Below are 22500 nucleotides of genomic sequence, written 5' to 3'. Positions count from 1 at the left end.
CTGATATGAACCTGAACATGAGCCGAATATGTCCTCTTTAAGATGTCAACCAGTGGCCAGCCGCCAGGGCCCTCTAGATAACATATTTAAAAACATTGAAAACTTTTTTTTTTTTTTTAAGTATTTTTTTTGTTATATTTTGTTTTAGTTTTACCAAAATAACTTGATTAAATTGTATCTAAAATAACATTTCCAAAGAAATAAATCCTTCGAATCTGCCCGTTCTGTTTCTGTTTGAATGTGAAGGGTTAAATGAAAGAAGCTCGTCTCTGAGGTGAAGAGAGGAGCTGATTGGACGTCCTGCTGTGAGTTCACAGAGGGTCGCTATAGTAACTGAACGAGAGTAATGTCAACTGACAGTACAATTGACCAATCATATCTTCCCTCTAAATGCGTTGGCTTTATTATCGCGGACTTTATGACAAGTTCCGCCCGCTGTGAAGATGTTCTTGTTTCCATAGCAACAACAACTTCCCGTCAACAGCGTAAACTCGCCTTCAAAATAAAAGCATGCCAAATGATACTTATACAACTGCAACGAAAGTAACAAACACAACGTAATATCCTTTTCAATTTTTTTTAGGGAAGGGGTGGGGGTCAGAGGGCTAGGTATAAAAGTCACGGCTCGCCACTGATGTCAACAATACCCGCAATGGGACTAATAAAGGATTTCTGATCAAATTACACCAGTTTATTATTCATTATCCATATGTTGCTTCCTGCCATGTATCACTTCTTTATATTTGAGTGAAGTTTAATGCAATATAATGTAGTATACAGTATTTATAGTAGTTACTGTGGCTGCTACTTCAATACTCAATATAACGCACAGTTAATAGGGGGTTATGTGCAATACACACTTCTTACACACTACAGTTGTCACTCACCTCATTATTTTTTATATTTACCTCGTTCTTATAATGCTGCTGCTTATATTTGTTACCACGGATGTGTACATATGTGTTTGTCTTTTTATATAGTTTACTCTTTTAATTAAACACCGTAGATCTCCCCGCTGCGTGACAGGTGACGGATTTCTGATGTCTGGATGCTGCAGCGTGAGGAGGTGTTTGCGTGGTGGATTGATGCGGTAAGGGCAGTGACATTTAACACACCTCAACACACACACACACACACACACACACACACACACACACATCTACCTACACACACACATATGTAGCCTGAAGCAGATTATTCAGTGGTGTCTCCTCACACATCTCAACTATCACACTTAACTTTGTGCTGTTGCTGAGAGCCAGCCTTTGTCTTATTATTCTTTAGTTTCTTATTGTAGACGTTTCCTCGTGGGTCTACACTAAAACACACATTTTAGTCAACGTTTATTTCGATTTTAACTCGTAATTTGGTCACTTTGTTCGTAGTTCTCACCTTTAGGACTTAATTATAATAAAAGAATATAATAAAACAAGTTATTAAATACACTTAAGTACAAGGTAGTATTAGCAATTGTACATAATATTTGTATTAACGAGGGCTAATAGCTTCGCTCCCTGGGGTTTAATGCAACCTGTGGGATTATTCTGGACTCCAGATCCGTTTGATCTCAGATTCGTGTGACTAACGCTGCAGTCTGTCGCTGTGTGTGAGTTCTCTCTGTGCGGCGGCGGCAGATAAAGCGTGCAGCGAGCAGCAGATGGGACTCACGGCGGCGTTGGGCTCGATGAGGCGCTGCTGCAGGACTCTGGCTTCCTGCCAGCGCCCCGACACACACAGACGCTCCAGCTCACACACCTCGCGGCCCAGAACGTTGGCCAGCGCACACACTCCGCCAACCGCACCTACACACACACACACACAGACAGAGACAGAGATGAATAATTAATATGCAGCTTTGAAAAAGGTTAACACCACTGCAAAATCATTCGTGTTTTGAATGAAGACATTTCAAAGGGTGAAAGTGGGATTGCAGCAGAAAACATCTCTTCAGCCTCACTTTAAACTATAGAGACATACTATACGTTCATCCCATTAACCCTCATGCATGTGCAGGTGGTCATCGACAAGTTAATAAGCAGTGAGGACAGCGACAAGAGAACACGTGACCTATCAACATTACATCCCTCTGACTTGATGCGAGGCAGAGGATGCTGCAAAGTCCTTTCAGGGATTTTGAGGAGCCATATTTCCGCAGACGAACCTGGTGCCGCGTTAAGGCTTGTACACAACCAAGTGATACCATGATATCCATGTTAACTTGAAGGAAGTAGCCTGATAAATCACATTTATCCTCTCGCAGCCACTCAACACAGCTCTGAGTATGTTTAGAATATCGAATACTCCATCCACCAATCACACACAGGGCGCTGACACATTAGCATTCATCACAACGGAGAAGAAGAACCAGAGTTTCCATTTCTTCAACCATCAGAGAAGTCCTGCAGCTGGAGTTTCCACTTGTGGAAGATAACACGGGGCAGAAAGGATGTTTTCTAACCTCCTTACATACAGCCATCCATCACTGTCCTGGTTTCACAGCTCTGGTGTCGACACACAGACGTAAGTGATTCACTGACAGCAGATTGAGAGAGAGAAGTCCAGCCTTTCATCCCTCCGTCTTCCTCTTCCCCGACACATCAGTAGGCAGAGTGTGAAGTCGGTTTTTTATTTACAGAGCTCGATACACATACATTTTCCAAGGCAACAAGATATCGGCCTTTCAGAGAGACATCTCCTTGTGAGCGTCTGGCGGAGGAGAGGAGCTTCGCTCAGCCTCCGTCCGTGGCCTTGGAGTTGTTGTTGATGTTTTCTGTCTGATTTATGTTTCTGTGGCTGAATTCGCCAACGCTGCGACTGACAGGCGGCTGCAGGGCGGCTGCAGGGCGGCAGCAGGGCGGCTGCAGGGCGGCTGCAGGGCGGCTGCAGGGCGACTGCAGGGCGGCTGCAGGGCGACTGCAGGGCGGCTGCAGGGCGACTGCAGGGTGGCTGCAGGGCGGCTGCAGGGCTGCAGCAGGGCGGCTGCAGGGCGGCTGCAGGGCGGCTGACAGCTCATGGAAAGAGACGCAAGGCAGGGCGACTGCAGGGCGGCTGACAGCTCATGGAAAGAGACGTTGGCTGAATTCGCCAACGCTGCGACTGACAGGCGGCTGCAGGGCGGCAGCAGGGCGGCTGCAGGGCGGCAGCAGGGCGGCAGCAGGGCGGCTGCAGGGCGGCTGCAGGGCGGCAGCAGGGCGGCTGCAGGGCGGCAGCAGGGCGGCTGCAGGGCGGCTGCAGGGCGGCTGCAGGGCGGCTGCAGGGCGGCTGACAGCTCATGGAAAGAGACGCAAGGCAGGGCGACTGCAGGGCGGCTGACAGCTCATGGAAAGAGACGCAAGAGGGCAAAACATGCACACTATGCGTAAACTCTTTATCACTTCTACGTACAAATGTGTTGAGTATTTTTTAAATCTATCTGTGAAAGCCTCTGGGCGACTGACAGCTGATGGAGAGAAACACTAAATACTGGACATTAACGCTGACTAAGTTATTATAATTGTAGTCAATAACACTTTTACTATCACTTCCAAGTACAAATATATTGACTACTTTTGATTGTTGGTTCAATTAAGGAACCTTTAGATTGTTTGAGTTTTTAGTTTGGATTTATCACATGGGGACATTGTACATTTAAGGGAACAGTTGTGCATTGGATGAACTACATGTTGTGGTTTTCCTGAGAGTATTAGAAACTGTCCGGCCCAAGCCCCCAGGAAGTGCGCCGGACTCTGTGGAAAATATTCGTTGTGGCCAAACGGCGGTAGTACACCTCCGTATGGGTTGCTGGGCCCGGAAACACTTTTTCCCATTGACGTACATTGGGAACGAGTGGTCTGTAAATCGTTGGATAATTTTTTTTAAACTAAATAAACTACCCAGTATGAACACTTGTATAGTCCTCAAGTTGTAAAATGTGCTAATAACGTTATTCTGAGAGTTATTCTCCTCGGCATTATGAAAGCGCATCTGAGAGTGGGAGCTCGGGGGCGGGGCTTAAGGGGCAACTCAACTGCGCATGCTCTATGAGCGCACATACGGGTTCTTCTGCTCTGACAGCCAGGCATGCTGGGTAATCTGTGACGTTTCGCTCTCTCAAAAGTTGGGCCATTTTGCCTTCATGCGCCAATGAGCAGCTCTCATAGGAAAGGACGAGACTCCGCCTCCCACGCTGTATCCAGTTCTTATTATGCATCCATGGTCCCGCCCCTTAGTCTATCATGTACTATGTGTTGGAGCGCTAGCCAATAGAAGCGCACGTGTTTCATAGTGATGTCACTATGTTCTGGAAGTCAACAAACGAGTCCAATGGAGGAGTTTCAGGCGGGAAGAAAAATTTCCTCGGGAGGAAACACAGATATTTTAGCCTTTGCAGACCATTTACATGCACCTATATGACACACTAGGAAACATAAAAGGGCCATTTTAACACGTGCTTTTTTAAGCAATTTCTTGCATAATGACCACAATAACAGCTGGATAGCACCATTTGTTTCTGTCAGAGAACCAGAAGCATTGTGAGAGATGTCTTCCCTTTTTTTGATCATCATACAAAAGAACAAAAAAAAAAACTTCCCTGAAGACCCGTAGATGAGAGTGACTCTTTTTGTCGTGAGGCTACAAGGTGTCGACTGACTAATAGACGACCGGACCCTTTCAGAATTCCGGTGGTGGGTTGTTCAAATCGGACTTCAAAATGTGAACACACACACTCCGTGGACACATTAGTGTTTCAATCGCTGGGTGTACTGCCATACTTTAGTTATGGAGATCAGAACATGCCAGAGAGCAAAGATCAGAGAGAAGTGTGTGTGTGTGTGTGTGTGTGTGTGTGTGTGTGTGTGTGTGTGTGTGTGTGTGTGTGTGTGTGTGTGTGTGTGTGTGTGTGTGTGTGTGTGTGTGTGTCTGTGTACATGACTCATTAGGTTTCTGAGCTTCATATTGATGGCGATCCCCTAACGCGTTATCTAATCCGGGTTTACAGAACACGGAACGTGGCCGGCATGTCGAGAAGCAGAAGCCGTGACTTCAAAATGCTGCTGCGCAAGGTTACTCGTGTTTTATGATTCACTGCAACTTCAAATAAAAGATCACATGCTTTCCCACAGGATGAGAAACCACTATGGGCTGATAAAAAGTGCAGTATTACCTCTTAAGCCTGAAGGTCCCCCCAGTGGACCCCTCCCACCGTTTTTTTACGAGACTATAGCCGCTTTCACACCGCAGGACTTGCGGTACTTTAGTGCCGGCACTAAAGTACCACTAAAGTACCACGGCACTAAATCCGCCAGGGGGCTAGTGCCAATCGCATTCACACCGCAGTACTTTCCCTGAGGCAAGATTACGCTGACGTCACTTCGTCTTCTTCTTCTCTGGGTTTACTGGCAGGCCGCAAAACCACTTCACGGCCAGTACAACAACAAAAAACGAGAGAAGAAGAACTACACGGGGGGGGGGGAGGGGGTATAAAGCCCATCCGCTGTATGAGGCGTTTGTTTACTTTCCGACCTCAGACATGATGGAGTTCATAAGAGTAATTTACAAATAAAATACCCCATTATAACAATGGACTTTATCTTTATGTATTTATTATATATTGCCCCCTCAGGCGGATTTTGGAAAAGGACATCAACCCTTGTTTGGTGTTGTTCCCTTATTTATCTAAAACAAATGACATGATAAATTACTTGTGTGTATGTGTGTAAGACTTGTGTTTCTGATAAATTCAACCACCGACACCTGTCTGCTCTCACATTCTTCTATTCTGCAAATGTAGGGTGGGACACAATAAATAAAGCTTCGCCAGTTTGTTTGTTTTATTGCACAGTCAAGACATAACAATAACGGCATCACGCTGTTCCAGGTGTGTCGTATGCATGTGAATTGAAGTTAAATAACAGTGTGAAATGTAAAATAAAGTGTAAGTAGTTTCAAAACAATGTAACAGTGGCAATATATATAGCAGCAGACACGCCTTAGTGCAAGTTAGGTGTCAGTATTAAAAAACAGTGGCAATATATATATATATAATAACAAAAGAAAATCGTTACCACTCTTATTATTGTGGTCTTTAATTTTTTTATAGTCCTGCCTGAGTTTCTTTATTTTTACCCGGCATCCGTGTGCACTGTGCACGAGTCCCAGCTCAAGTAGCGAACATCGCTCAAAACATTTGGAGTTGGGAACTGCTTTCTGTAGAAGCTGCTGCATCCCGTCCTTGGAGTAAATTGCCAGAAGCGCCGACACTTCCTCATCATTCCACCGCTCCGGTGTTGTAGTACGTGTGGTCATAACTGCTTTAAAGTACAAAACTACTCGCTCAGGTGTGGATGTGGTTTTGTAGCGAGGAAAAAAATGGCTGCCTAACAAAACAAATTCAGAGTCTAACGGGGCGTGGTTTGCAATTCGCTCAGCCAATAGAAATAGAATAGAAATTGGCATTCTTTTGTTACCAGGTTCGTACCACCTCTCTAGCAGGGACTAAAAAGTACCAAAAGAGTTCCCGGCACTGAGTAGTCCCGGCGGTGTGAACGCGACATTATTGGTACTAACGGAACTAAAGAACTAAAGTACCAGGGAAAGTCCTGCGGTGTGAACGCGGCTTATGTCTCAGGGCTTCTTAACATTTATGAAACTATTAATGTTCCATACCCTTTTAAAAAGGTAAGAAACTCCGCTAACTGACAATAAGAACAATTGTTAGCTAAAAAAAACCCAAGAGTAATACCAAGCCTTTGAATTAGCATTGAGCGAAAAAATGCTAACTAATGCTAACGCTTTTTTACACAGAACTCACGGTAGAAATGCCCTTATTACTATCTTAACTGCACAAACAAGATATACGATTTAAAGCTGAGACTCCACAGATTCCACACATGTAATGTCATCACTGTACGACCTCGAATTCCTGGAGCTATCAGCCAGAAAAGAGAAAGTAAACAACATCCGGTTTCAAAAATATTACAATAATTACGTCTTACCTTTTTTGATTTGTGATCAAAAGTTGTGTTCAACGGAATAAAAACGCCGCTCAAGGTTAATCCAATGTCTTTGTGTCACGTAGACATTTTTACTGATAATCCATCATCATATTTATGGCAATATACTGGGTATAAAGTTTTGCCGTCCAGGCTTGTACTTTCAGATATGTTTCGTTTGCTTCTCTATTACGTCTGCAATGGTAATGTTTACGTGGATTTGGGAACTGCCCATCGATTCTATTGGATGTAATGGTTAAGAAAAAGGTGTAAATCACCCAAATCGACCAATGGGTTCCAGAGATATGGTCCTGCGTAAAGTATAAAGAATGCCAGCCAGCTTAAGTACATTACGCAGGAGACTTTACTTATTGTTTACTACGTAAGGAGCGGACAGCAGATAACGGAATTGCAGTTTTATTGCTTATAGATTATCAGAACATTTCAAAGGGGACACAGCCCCATTGGATATTAACCTATGGATTAACTACAGCATCGTTTTTATCGTTTTAATGCCATTGAAGACCAGTTTAGACCAGACAAGGAAGGTGGAAGGTGAGCCATGTTAGCCCAGCGCATTAGCGCTAGCGCCACTTGTTTTGATGTACGTTTTTGTTGATAACGTCGCGAGTTTGTATCGTTCAGTGTTGAGGTGGGCACCGTTAGATTCTGTATCTTTACGATCATAAACGATGTGTTGGATGTGCAGCTAGGATAAGTAATAAGGGAGCTAGGAGTGATTTTCGGTGCAGTAATAGGTTAGCATTTTTCGCTCTGGGCTAATTCAGAGGCTCACTGTAAGAGGATAACAGAGTAGGCCTATGTTTTATTTTTTTTTATTTTTTTTTCACAACAGTTGTATTTGGATGGAATGAATACCTATAGTGATAATTAAAAGTAATAAAATGATTTTTACAGTGAAAAGGTTCAAATGGAACTGATGGTTCCCAAATTACCCAGAGGTGAGTCCGCTTGAACTTTATTTTTCTAAACCTCTCTAAAAAGGACACATTTCACTTTTTTTGCATCAATCTTGATACAGGGTACTTATTATATGTTATAGTTTGGATTCCTAAAGCTTTTAGTCTACTAGCCCATCATTCAAGGGTGGTTTTCACTATAAGTAATGTTTTTATTTTAGGCGGACATTAGAATTTACATGTTTTTACTGTGTTCCATCTGAATTTACTTTAAAATAAAAACATCTATATTGATTCTGATACTTCTACATCCAACTCACAGATGTAACCTTGCTTTGAGAGAAAATATTATTAATTTACCCCTTTTAGAAGTGAAGATATAGTCTTTGTTGTGTTAGTGGCATTTTCGAGCCTGAAACCTGAAAAACAGGCTCAGGGCTTAAGAGGTTAAGTCTCCCTTAAATCCTAAAAAGTTGGCGATTTGGATTTATTTGAAAAAGGCTTTTAATGTGAAATGGTCTTGAGAACAGGTACATTCAATTAGTTATATTCTGTTTGGTTGCTTCAGGGGCGGACTGGGACTAAAATTCAGCCCTGGAAACTGACCCAGTCCGGCCACATGAAATGTCAAATGTTAGAAATCCGCTGTTTATTATTTAAAGTTTTACGTCCGATTCACTCCTTTTTTCCTCTGAACACAGTTCCAGTTTGGGCCTGTCATCAGATTTCATTTTTAGTTGCTGCTGTAGCGGAAGTTTAGTAAAATTATTTTTGATGAAATACTCCAAATCTCCACCCTCCATAATTGCACTTGCTTCAGTTGCTTGCTACTTTTTAAGGGTGGTGATGACAGTTACAGTACAAAATGAAGTTGATGCGATTTTATTGGATTGTGAGGCATGACGTGAGCCTCATCTGATTGGTCAATCCCTCAATTTTTTTCACCAAGGGAAGCCAATTTCGGCTGGCCTCCCCTCGCAACAGAGTGCAATCTACTGTTTCACCATAACATCTAGAGGGGCGCTGTTTCACTCTTTGTAAAATACTCAATGAGAATGGGGGAGAGACGGGCCGGCAGAATAATTACCGAAACTAAACGAAGTGTTTTAATTTATTTATTAAAATTATAAGTACAATCCAAAAAACAGGGGAAGCCTTGCTTCCCTTGGCCTCCAGGAGAAAACGCCACTGAGTTCAAGGGATAATTCTCACCATACTTGCCAACCCTCCCGATTTTCGCGGGAGACTCCCGATTTCCCTGCCCTCTCCCGGTTTCCTCCCCGGGTCATATTTCTCCCGATTTCTGACTAAATCAGATTTACTCAGGACTGTTTCCACTCGGACTTTAATACAGCTACACCATTGTTTGGTTTCCATGGTAGTGCGTCTCTTTAGCAGCGCACGCAACTGAAAGTCTGAGAGGGTGAGGAAGATAGTCACAGAAAACTGAACAAGAATCGACAACTCTACCCTCTGCTCACTCCTTTCCAGTCAAGGGTGGTGCTACAGGCCGCGAGGCAGTGCACTTACCACTACAATAAGCATGTTAATGTTAATCTAATACAGCTCCGGCGATGATCCACTAGCACCTCCCCCCCGCGGTGGTTTTGAAATGCTCCCAATTTCTGAGGTCTCAAGGTTGGCAAGTATGATTCTCACCCACCTCTTGCTCTTGCCCTGCACTTGTACCAGTTGAGCTGGTTCTTCCAGCAGCTCAACTCTGTCCCTCATCATGAACGCAGGAGGCTGGCTGTATATCTGAACTCGTGCCCTCATCATTCTCTTCCTCATCTTGCACTTGTTCTAAACTGCTGCCAAAAAGGTCTGTGAATTTGCGACATTTATATGCTTCACCTGCGAGTGACTTCACCTTTTTCTCTCTTGCCTTCTCGGCCCCACCTTTTTCTTTTTGTTTTCTTTGATTTGTATCCATGTTTTTTCATTCTCCCTGTCTGCCGCGGCGTCTAATCCCTTCTCTTCGTGTGGCCGGTATTTTTTCTTCTTCGTGTGTGATTATTTGACAGATAAGAACCACACAACTGCATTAGCGGCCGCTGTCGCCCTCTGTCGGCCATCAGCGCAATTTAAATGATGACGTTAGACAGCTTTTTTTTTTTTTTAAAAGGGCCGGCTGTCAACGGCCCTTGACGACCGGCCGTTCTGTGGTTCTCCAGATTCTACGGCCAGTCGGCCCCTGGTTGCTGGATTAAACACGAAAGACATGTGTCTCCACTGCTTCCAGTCTGAGATTATGGTATGGTTGTAACATTCAAACTCTTACGTTAGGAGAAATAGAATCAGACTCAGTTTTCCAGACGTAAAAGAACAAAAGTTCTGTCTTCCACTTTTATTGGAATAAGGTTTGTATAGATGTGGATGAACGTGGAAGCAAGAATCTATCTGGCATAGTACAACTAAAATCTGGGCTGAAACTAAACATTGCTTCCATTGTCTTTTCATCTGCTGATTATGTTTGTTCTATAAAGTGGCAGAAAACAGTCAAAACATGACCATCCCATTTGCTCAAAGTCTCAGGGGATGTCTACAAATGTCTTGTTTCGTCAGTCCAAGCCCAAATGTTCACTTTAATATGAAACAGAGAAAAGCAGGAAATATCCACATCGGGGGGGGGGGGGGGGGGGGCAATTTCTACACTTTTTGCATAATGATTTTGCACATTTAACTGATTCATGAAATAGTTGGCAATGTCTTTCTGTGGCTCGATCTAGACATTGATCAAATGATTTCTGCAGCTCTAGGGCATATCCAACCATTTGGAAGCAGCAGATTGCAAATTGTCCTAATCAGTATTTTGATTCTCGCGTTATGGGCCAGAAGAGTGTTTTTGTGAGGTCGCAGTGAACCTGATGACCCCTGACATCAAAGCAATGTTTCCTTGGGTCTATGAGGATGTTATTATTGAAGATATTTCTTTCTGACTTTTCTAGAATATTGCGTTCACGAGAATGGGACGGATGGATGAAAAATAAAGAGGACATGTTCGGGACATTTAGCCTGTGCAACTACAGGAAGTGACACCAAGGGTTTATGGGTAAAATGCGACTACGCACTTCTCATGGGGAAGAGCATTTATCACAACATCGAATAGAACGAGATATTTGTGAATTATGTGGATGTTCATTTATGTAACACAGGACTCGAAATGAAAGATACACAAAGACAACAGCGTCAAGTTCTGCTTTGGTTAGTGATCAAAAGGAAACAAACGGTGAGGAAGATGGCAGCCTCGGGGATAAGAAGGCTACCATCTCCTCCCTGTGAGGATCAACAGCTCCGTTAGTCCTCGTTTAGCTTCTTACCGACACAATAGGCGGCCATGAGGAACCCTGCTGAGCCCGCCAGCACCTGGAAGTCCTGCGATTTGGTTTTGTGAACAATCAGGCCGATCCGTGAGATCTGAGGAAGTGAGAAAGAGACGAGAGAAGAAGGTTTACAAATCAGGAGTGTTTTGTGTCATCCCTCCTCCCTGCTGTCAGGGAAATATCTGCTGTAGTTATTTTATAAATCCCCGGAGACGCTGTCACAAGAGACAAATCTAACATCTCACAGGGTAAACAAATCGCTCACGTCGACTCTTAACATGCTGCAGGTTTGGGGAGGAGGGGATCATTCAAGAGCTCGAAGACGAGGAGAAGAAGAAGAAGAAGAAGAAGGAGAGACAAGTCCCAAGTGAGAAATAAAAAGGAATCACCTTCAAAAGGGAGAGGGAGGAGGACGGGGAAAGGCTCATGAATAATTGATAAGCTCCCTATTTAGTTTTGCCTCTTTTAATTCTCTTTTGTCAATCCGGATGTGAAGCGCAGAATCCAAATAAACCTGAGCTGTTCAAAGGGAGACGAACACATGAAACTGAAACTCCGCGGGGAAAAGCATCGGCTCCGGTTTGAGCCTCCATCGCGGTTTCAGGGTCTATTTTTACCCGCCGACTGTCAATCAGTTTCCCCACATCAGTCATTTCAAACACGCAGGACTGTAATTGATCAGTCAGTCAATCAGGTTATAGGAGCTCCTGCTGCTCTGCTGAGGGGTTCAGCACTCTGGCTATTTTCGATACGGCTTCCTGGGGAGAGAAATAACATTGCAGCGAGAGAACTGTCGGAGAAACACTTTATTTTGCACTGTGACTTACAGTAGGAACCAAAGGGAACTGAAGATTGTGGTCTTGTGATAATGTATCCGTCCAAACATGTACTTTCCATACCCTTTTCTCTCTGTTTTCTATCTATCTTAATTATGTTTGTGACCTCAGGGCATCAATGTGGAATATGTGTGTAGAAACAGAGAAAAATCTGTTTAAATATCATAAACATGTATCGTGCTTTTAAGGTAGGGACACACCAAGCTGACACCAAAGAACTCACACAGACGGACCCGACTGTTGCGTCGCCTCGCGTCTCCTGGCCAACAGTCGCACTGGAACACACCGCGAAGACTTCAGCCGACGGCCAAGTAGCACGTACGAACTGCGCATGCGTGAGTGGCAATACCTCTCCTTACCAGCAGGCGGCGGTAGTGTGTATTCGTCATTCAAAAGAGGCAACAACCGGAAGACAGACTGCGTGATAACCGAGAGAAGAAGAACAGACTGCGTGATGTAAACAAACAAAAAGACACGACGGGGCGGGACACACCGATCTGAGTAGGGCGACAGGACGCTCATCGTCGGCCTGACATCCATCGACGGCCAAAATCGTCTTGGTGTGTCCGTGGCTTCGTTCTATTAAAATAAATAGACTCTTTGTTGTAATGACTTGGCTTCATGGATGGTACTGTCAGTCTCCTGGTCCTCTAACTGGGATCTAACTTGAATATCTCAAGAACTATTGGATAGATTGCCGTGACATGGAATTAGTCATGGTTCCCAGAGGATGAGTCCAGCCGATTTCCATGACGATGTGACTTCAATAGCATCATTATGATGTTCATATTTGTGTCTTTAAATGTCAAATATCTCAACAACTATTCAATGGATTGTCATGTAGTTGAGTATAGACAGTCATGGTCCCCAGAGGATTAATCAAACTGATTTCCATGATTATGTGAATTTTCTTTAGCACCACAACAAGGTAAACATTTGGGCTTAAACATAAAGTATCTAAACAACTATTGGATAGATTGAAATTTAGTACGCACAGTCATGGTCCCCAGAGGATGGATCTTACTGATATCAGAGATCTTCTGACTATTCCTCCAGCTCCACCAGGGTTCAAATGTGTGTTTTATGTAACATATCTCAACAGTTGTTATATATAGATTGCCATTTGGTTTAGTATAGACAGTCATGGTCCCCAGAGGATTCATCAAACTGATTTCCATAATTATGTGAATTTTCTTTAGCACCACAACAAGGTAAACATTTGGGCTTAAACATAAAGTATCTAAACAACTAAATTAAATTAAATTAAAATGTACTACACGCAGTCATGGTCCCCAGAGGATGGATCTTACTGATATCAGAGATCTTCTGACTACTCCTCCAGCTCCACCAGGGTTCAAATGTGTGTTTTATGTAACATATCTTATATATAGAGTGCCATTTGGTTTAGTATAGACAGTCATGGTCGCCAGAGGATGAATCCACCTCATTTTTGTGATCACCTGACTTTTACTCTAGCACCAACATGCTGTTCAAATGTGCGCTTTCGTGAAATATCTCAACAACTGTTGGAAAGTTTGCCATAGCATTCATGTTCCCCTCGGGATGAACTGGAATCAAGTTGATGAACACTATTCTGGAAAAAGGGCCATTTTGCATAACGATTCAACGATTTGCTTGGAATTTTGGTTACTTTAATTTCATTTTGAGGCCAATACTGTTGACTTTTACATTTAACAGAGTATTTCTACGCTGTGGTATTGCAACTTTTACTTAAGTAATTGATTTAGAAGTACAATACTTCTCCCTATATATATATATTATACGTTGTCACAAGAAGCATTGGAAGAATAAGCTATGCCTATTAACAAACCTGGTTGTCCCATGAGGCAAGAAAATTAAATGTTTTTTAATGATGCGTTATGTATTCGGGGAACTCTGAATAACACTGTCTTTGATGCATCTCCCACGTCCCCGGCTTGCACGTGTCGCTTCTGGCGACATATCTGTTATCTACGGGTTTCCCTTCAGAAAGGCTGACAGCAGCAGCAGAGGATAAGTCGAAATTGATCTGAGAGGAAAACTACGGCACTGATCGTGCGTGGGTTTAACCAAAATATTAGTGCACAATATTGCTTTGAGGCAAAAACACGGAAAATTGCTGTTTAGGAATATACGGTTGATATACAAGTCGAATATATATCTAAACCAAAAAACATGCTTCTTTAGAGATGTTTGTTTCACAAGTTGTTTAAACTTTAACATCAATTTGCAGCTGTTATCTGTTCAGACGTTTTGCAGTGAAAAACAAAAGATTGTAATTATTACACCTGACAGACGATAATTGTTTGCAACAAACAGGTGTATTTTGGTCGGTGTGTAAAGGCGATAATGGCTTCACACATCTGGCACATGCAGGAGGTGCACGGATTTAAAGTAAAAAACAAGATATTAGTAGAAAACAGTGGGCAGGAGGAATCATGAGACGAGAGCAGGTGAAGCTGTAATGTTTCCTATAAGAGTAGCACATACTATAACTATTGCAACAGGACTGGGCAGATAAAGAGAGAAGCGGTAGTGCAGCAATCACGACAGAGGCAGCGTCCGAGTCCAAAAAAGAGGCTTTATTGCTGTTAAACTCAAAATACCTTTAACTATACAAAGGCTAACGTAGCCGGGCCGCTAACTAGTGATGTTACGTATTGCGCCGAGGCTTCGGAGCGTGTGTCGAGTAATCCCCGAAGCTTTTTGTGAAGCCTGTATCGAGGCTTGTATCGTTTTGGGCCAGTGACGTCATCAATGACAAACGAAGCCTCGCTGCCTGTCGACACCACGTGACTGCTTCAGGAAGCGCTTCAGATCAGTTGAACCGTTGAACCACAACGCTCATAATACCCATGGATGTATAATAAGAACCATATTACCCCTCCTGTACCCGGGTCAAGAGAGCTCAGACCCTCACTCATATAGAGGTCGGAACATGTCATAAGTATAAATGGATACAAGCATAAATAAATGTAGGAATAAAAACATCAATAAATACAGGAATACATATGTTGCAGTGTTTTCAGGGAGCTTCAGTGTGTGTGCTGTGGCTCAGCCTGAAAGCAGTTGACTCGTGACCGCAGGGTCCCTGGTTCAACGACTGAACAATACGTATTTTTTGTTGTTTATAAAAGCTACAGCTAAATGAGATAATGTAGTTAATAAATTCTTTGATATGGTTTAGCCTTTCTCCGGCTACAACATGGTTAAGTTTACGAATATTATTAAGGAATACAAATCCCTCTTTACAATGTTTACCAGCCTCCTTAGGATTTTCAATCACAATCATTCAACTGGAATAAATACAATATTGTTAACATGAAAATATGATTGTATGTTCGTTGTTTAGAGTTATTCTAAGGCTTTACTCATTGGGGACTCGGTATGAGAGAGCACACTGTTGAGATGTCCAATCTGCCTGTTGTACACACTTTGACCAGCAGGGGGTTTGTGTTCAAATGAAGCCCATGATGAAGCCTTTAGCGAACCAATTGGCTGGGAAGCTTCAAAGCTTCATCTCACCATCACTATTCAAGTCCGAAAAAGAGGCTTTATTGCTGTTAAACTAAAAAATACCTTTAACTACACAAAGGCTAACGTAGCCGGGCCGCTAACCGACTTCCCAGGTTACAAACTGTCTCCTGCTCCCTCCATGTGGAGCCACCTATTGGGAATGTAGGTGCCTCCCACTCCTCTGCCTCTCAGTCCCGTACACTACAGATTAAATATCTCCAGTTTGACTTGTTTGCCTTTAGAAACTTCCAAGATGGCTGGATGACAAGTGTCTGAAGCAGGATGCAGCTGATTGTTTCCACCCACAGTGTGTCTCGTTGATTTATTCACACATGGCCGGTCTGTCAGATGTGATTGCATCTCTTTTTCTATATATCGGCAACATCGAAATATCTCGCTGCTGCACAGAGAGAATCAAAACACCGACGTCTGAGCCTAAAATAGAAGCCCAGGGAACCACAAACACGTCCGTCTCTACGTGATGTGTCTTCAGATGGTCTGAATCCGTGCGGCCGTTTGATCATCTAACAAATCAAAAACAGCTATTTCTATAGGAATACCCCGCACCTCATTATAAGTGTCGGGAAGTTGCTTTTTAAAGAGGCCCTGTTATGCTTTTGGGGTGTTCCAGTTCCTGCAGTGTGTTGGAAAGGTGTGCAGGTATACGGTCTGCGAAGGCTTGACTTTTAAAAAAAGGTCATTTTCTGCAATGGCGTGTTTGGCCGTGTCCAGCGTGTACTTCCGCACAATCAGTGGAAGCAGCCGTGTGTGTATTGTGGTGATTTAAGCCGCCTATTTCCAGGCACGCAGAGAGGAGAGTGGTGCCTGGCGGAGATCCTAAAAGGAAAGAGTGTACTTGTATCCTTCAGGCTTGATTTGCCGGAGGGGAAAAAGGCGGTTAATACCTTTCCGTCTGTGTGGGAGAAGAAGTTTTAAAATGGATTTCTGATTTGGGAAATAACATGTTTGTCCACTCGCTGGGAGACAGCGGCGTGGGAGTAGTTCAGACTCAGAGCGGAGGGTGGGCGGGAGGAGGCCACACGCGGACAACAAGAGGTGACGGGTCAATTTGAGGAAGGCAGACAAGTGGGATACGATTATTCTGAATACGAAGGGCAGACAGATTTAACTACGTCGGCAGACTGCAGCTGTTTGGACGATTACTTGTGAAAGAAAGTCTTAATTCTTTACCTGTCGTGGTTTTAGCTGGAGTTCAGTCTTGTAATATCTGGGCCGAAGTTTGAAAGGAGGGTTTTACGCACGTGATCAGAAAGGCAGCACAGTCTGAGCCTCTGGAAACACTGCGTTAAATATGTTCACACATCAAACAGACTGTGGATCAGACGCAGAAGGAGAACACCTCCCACACCTGGCCCGGCGACCTGCTGAGTCATTGGGACGTGCGGATTGTACATCTCGGCAGATGGTGTTCGAGGTGCGCGTGGAAAACATATCCGCAAATATACTATCAAATTCCGCAGATTGAAAAAAAGTTTAAAAAGGCCAAAGAGGGGTTTGATGTAGCATGTCCCCTCTTCTTCATGTCTCTTCTACATCAACATGTGTCCCCTCTTCTTCATGTCTCTTCTACATCAACATGTGTCCCCTCTTCCTCATGTCTCTTCTACATCAACATGTGTCCCCTCTTCTTCATGTCTCTTCTACATCAACATGTGTCCCCTCTTCTTCATGTCTCTTCTACATCAACATGTGTCCCCTCTTCTTCATGTCTCTTCTACATCAACATGTGTCCCCTCTTCTTCATGTCTCTTCTACATCAACATGTGTCCCCTCTTCTTCATGTCTCTTCTACATCAACAATGGGTCCCCTCTTCTTCATGTCTCCTTCTACATCAACATGTGTCCCCTCTTCTCTCATGTCTCCTTCTACATCAACATGTGTCCCCTCTTCTCCATGTCTCTTCTACATCAACACGTGTCCCCTCTTCTCCATGTCTCTTCTACATCAACATGTGTCCCCTCTTCTTCATGTCTCTTCTACATCAACACGTGTCCCCTCTTCTTCATGTCTCTTCTACATCAACACGTGTCCCCTCTTCTTCATATCTCTTCTACATCAACATGTGTCCCCTCTTCTTCATGTCTCTTCTACATCAACATGTGTCCCCTCTTCTTCATATCTCTTCCACATCAACACGTGTCCCCTCTTCTTCATGTCTCTTCTACATCAACATGTGTCCCCTCTTCTTCATGTCTCTTCTACATCAACATGTGTCCCCTCTTCTTCATGTCTCTTCTACATCACACGTGTCCCCTCTTCTTCATGTCTCTTCTACATCAACATGTGTCCCCTCTTCTTCATGTCTCTTCTACATCAACATGTGTCCCCTCTTCTCTCATGTCTCTTCTACATCACACTGTGTCCCCTCTTCTTCATGTCTCTTCTACATCAACATGTGTCCCCTCTTCTTCATGTCTCTTCTACATCAACATGTGTCCCCTCTTCTTCATGTCTCTTCTACATCAACATGTGTCCCCTCTTCTTCATGTCTCTTCTACATCAACATGTGTCCCCTCTTCTTCATGTCTCTTCTACATCAACATGTGTCCCCTCTTCTTCCATGTCTCTTCTACATCAACATGTGTCCCCTCTTCTCATGTCTCTTCTACATCAACACTGTGTCCCCTCTTCTTCCATGTCTCTTCTACATCAACCTGTGTCCCCTCTTCTCCATGTCTCTTCTACATCAACATGTGTCCCCTCTTCTTCATGTCTCTTCTACATCAACATGTGTCCCCTCTTCTTCATGTCTCTTCTACATCAACATGTGTCCCCTCTTCTTCATGTCTCTTCTACATCAACATGTGTCCCCTCTTCTTCATGTCTCTTCTACATCAACATGTGTCCCCTCTTCTTCATGTCTCTTCTACATCAACATGTGTCCCCTCTTCTTCATGTCTCTTCTACATCAACATGTGTCCCCTCTTCTTCCATGTCTCTTCTACATCAACATGTGTCCCCTCTTCTCACGTCTCTTCTACATCAACATGTGTCCCCTCTTCTCATGTCTCTTCTACATCAACATGTGTCCCCTCTTCTTCATGTCTCTTCTACATCAACATGTGTCCCCTCTTCTTCATGTCTCTTCTACATCAACATGTGTCCCCTCTTCTCCATGTCTCTTCTACATCAACATGTGTCCCCTCTTCTCCATGTCTCTTCTACATCAACAGTGTCCCCTCTTCTTCATGTCTCTTCTACATCAACACGTGTCCCCTCTTCTCCATGTCTCTTCTACATCAACATGTGTCCCCTCTTCTTCATGTCTCTTCTACATCAACATGTGTCCCCTCTTCTTCATGTCTCTTCTACATCAACATGTGTCCCCTCTTCTTCATGTCTCTTCTACATCAACATGTGTCCCCCTCTTCTTCATGTCTCTTCTACATCAACATGTGTCCCCTCTTCTTCATGTCTCTTCTACATCAACATGTGTCCCCTCTTCTTCATGTCTCTTCTACATCAACAGTGTCCCCTCTTCTTCATGTCTCTCTACATCAACATGTGTCCCCTCTTCTTCATGTCTCCTTCTACATCAACATGTGTCCCCTCTTCTTCATGTCTCTTCTACATCAACATGTGTCCCCTCTTCTCCATGTCTCTTCTACATCAACATGTGTCCCCTCTTCTTCATGTCTCTTCTACATCAACATGTGTCCCCTCTTCTTCATGTCTCTTCTACATCAACATGTGTCCCCTCTTCTTCATGTCTCTTCTACATCAACATGTGTCCCCTCTTCTTCATGTCTCTTCTACATCAACATGTGTCCCCTCTTCTTCATGTCTCTTCTACATCAACATGTGTCCCCTCTTCTTCATGTCTCTTCTACATCAACATGTGTCCCCTCTTCTTCATGTCTCTTCTACATCAACATGTGTCCCCTCTTCTTCATGTCTCTTCTACATCAACATGTGTCCCCTCTTCTTCATGTCTCTTCTACATCAACATGTGTCCCCTCTTCTTCATGTCTCTTCTTAATCAACATGTGTCCCCTCTTCTTCATGTCTCTTCTACATCAACATGTGTCCCCTCTTCTCCATGTCTCTTCTACATCAACATGTGTCCCCTCTTCTTCATGTCTCTTCTACATCAAACACGTGTCCCCTCTTCTTCATGTCTCTTCTACATCAACATGTGTCCCCTCTTCTTCATGTCTCTTCTACATCAACATGTGTCCCCTCTTCTTCATATCTCTTCCACATCAACACGTGTCCCCTCTTCTCATGTCTCTTCTACATCAACATGTGTCCCTCTTCTTCATGTCTCTTCTACATCAATCATGTGTCCCCTCTTCTTCACGTCTCTTCTACATCAACATGTGTCCCCCTCTTCTTCATAGTCTCTTCCACATCAACACGTGTCCCCTCTTCTCCATGTCTCTTCCTACATCAACATGTGTCCCCTCTTCTTCATGTCTCTTCTACATCAACACTGTGTCCCCTCTTCTTCATGTCTCTTCTACATCAACATGTGTCCCCTCTTCTTCATGTCTCTTCTACATCAACACGTGTCCCCTCTTCTTCATGTCTCTTCTACATCAACACGTGTCCCCTCTTCTTCATGTCTCTTCTACATCAACATGTGTCCCCTCTTCTTCATGTCTCTTCTACATCAACATGTGTCCCCTCTTCTTCATGTCTCTTCTACATCAACACGTGTCCCCTCTTCTTCATGTCTCTTCTACATCAACATGTGTCCCCTCTTCTTCATGTCTCTTCTACATCAACATGTGTCCCCTCTTCTTCATGTCTCTTCTACATCAACATGTGTCCCCTCTTCTTCATGTCTCTTCTACATCAACATGTGTCCCCTCTTCTTCATGTCTCTTCTACATCAACATGTGTCCCCTCTTCTTCATGTCTCTTCTACATCAACATGTGTCCCCTCTTCTTCATGTCTCTTCTACATCAACACGTGTCCCCCTCTTCTTCATGTCTCTTCTACATCAACATGTGTCCCCTCTTCTCCATGTCTCTTCTACATCAACATGTGTCCCCTCTTCTTCATGTCTCTTCTACATCAACATGTGTCCCCTCTTCTTCATGTCTCTTCTACATCAACATGTGTCCCCTCTTCTTCATGTCTCTTCTACATCAACATGTGTCCCCTCTTCTTCATGTCTCTTCTACATCAACATGTGTCCCCTCTTCTTCATGTCTCTTCTACATCAACATGTGTCCCCTCTTCTTCATGTCTCTTCTACATCAACATGTGTCCCCTCTTCTCATGTCTCTTCTACATCAACATGTGTCCCCTCTTCTCCATGTCTCTTCTACATCACCATGTGTCCCCTCTTCTTCATGTCTCTTCTACATCAACATGTGTCCCCTCTTCTCATGTCTCTTCTACATCAACATGTGTCCCCTCTTCTTCATGTCTCTTCTACATCAACACGTGTCCCCTCTTCTTCATGTCTCTTCTACATCAACACGTGTCCCCTCTTCTTCATGTCTCTTCTACATCAACACGTGTCCCCTCTTCTTCATGTCTCTTCTACATCAACATGTGTCCCCTCTTCTTCATGTCTCTTCTACATCAACACGTGTCCCCTCTTCTCATGTCTCTTCTACATCAACACGTGTCCCCTCTTCTCATGTCTCTTCTACATCAACACGTGTCCCCTCTTCTTCATGTCTCTTCTACATCAACACGTGTCCCCTCTTCTTCATGTCTCTTCTACATCAACACTATGTCCCCTCTTCTTCATGTCTCTTCTACATCAACACTGTGTCCCCTCTTCTCCATGTCTCTTCTACATCAACACGTGTCCCCCTCTTCTTCATGTCTCTTCTACATCAACACGTGTCCCCTCTTCTTCATGTCTCTTCTACATCAACACTGTGTCCCTCTTCTTCATGTCTCTCTACATCAACATGTGTCCCCTCTTCTCCATGTCCTCTTCTACATCAACACGTGTCCCCTCTTCTCATGTCTCCTTCTACATCAACATGTGTCCCCTCTTCTTCATGTCTCTTCTACATCAACAGTGTCCCCTCTTCTTCATGTCTCTTCTACATCAACATGTGTCCCTCTTCTCATGTCTCTTCTACATCAACATGTGTCCCCTCTTCTTCATGTCTCTTCCACATCAACATGTGTCCCCTCTTCTCATGTCTCTCCCTACATCAACATGTGTCCCCCTCTTCCTCATGTCTCTTCTACATCAACATGTGTCCCCTCTTCTTCATGTCTCTTCTACATCAACATGTGTCCCTCTTCTCCATGTCTCTTCTACATCAACATGTGTCCCCTCTTCTTCATGTCTCTTCTACATCAACATGTGTCCCCTCTTCTTCATGTCTCTTCTACATCAACATGTGTCCCCTTCTTCTTCATGTCTCTTCTACATCAACATGTGTCCCCTCTTCTCCATGTCTCTTCTACATCAACATGTGTCCCCTCTTCTTCATGTCTCTTCTACATCAACATGTGTCCCCTCTTCTTCATGTCTCTTCTACATCAACATGTGTCCCCTCTTCTTCATGTCTCTTCTACCTCAACATGTGTCCCCCTCTTCTCCATGTCTCTTCTACATCAACATGTGTCCCCTCTTCTTCCATGTCTCTTCTACATCAACATGTGTCCCCTCTTCTCATGTCTCTTCTACATCAACAGTGTCCCCTCTTCTTCATGTCTCTTTCTACATCAACAAGTGTCCCCTCTTCTTCATGTCTCTTCCTACATCAACACGTGTCCCCTCTTCTTCATGTCTCTTTACATCAACATGTGTCCCCCTCTTCTCATGTCTCTTCTACATCAACATGTTGTCCCCTCTTCTTCCGGTCTCTTCTACATCAACATGTGTCCCCTCTTCTTCATGTCTCTTCTACATCAACATGTGTCCCCTCTTCTTCATGTCTCTTCTACATCAACATGTGTCCCTCTTCTTTATTTCTCTTCTACATCATCAT

The 22500-nt window shown here is 43.7% G+C and overlaps 1 protein-coding gene across 1 annotated transcript in view; it reads right to left on the bottom strand.

The window, feature by feature from the left end:
* The window catches only part of hoga1 (4-hydroxy-2-oxoglutarate aldolase 1), an 18326-nt gene extending 1345 nt beyond the window's left edge, over nt 1-16981 (bottom strand). The window contains exons 1-3 of the mRNA XM_034092072.2: nt 16889-16981; nt 11212-11308; nt 1669-1802 (exon numbers count right to left, since the gene is read on the bottom strand). Coding sequence (XP_033947963.2) covers nt 1669-1802; nt 11212-11308; nt 16889-16981 — 324 coding nt within the window. The remainder of the gene's footprint in view (nt 1-1668; nt 1803-11211; nt 11309-16888) is intronic.
* Between the last annotated feature and the right edge of the window lie 5519 nt (nt 16982-22500).

The sequence above is a fragment of the Pseudochaenichthys georgianus genome, chromosome 1 (assembly GCF_902827115.2).
Source record: "Pseudochaenichthys georgianus chromosome 1, fPseGeo1.2, whole genome shotgun sequence".
Lineage (NCBI taxonomy): Eukaryota > Metazoa > Chordata > Actinopteri > Perciformes > Channichthyidae > Pseudochaenichthys > Pseudochaenichthys georgianus.
Note: the sequence above shows the minus strand (reverse complement) of the source record. Positions and strands in the feature narration are given on the sequence as shown.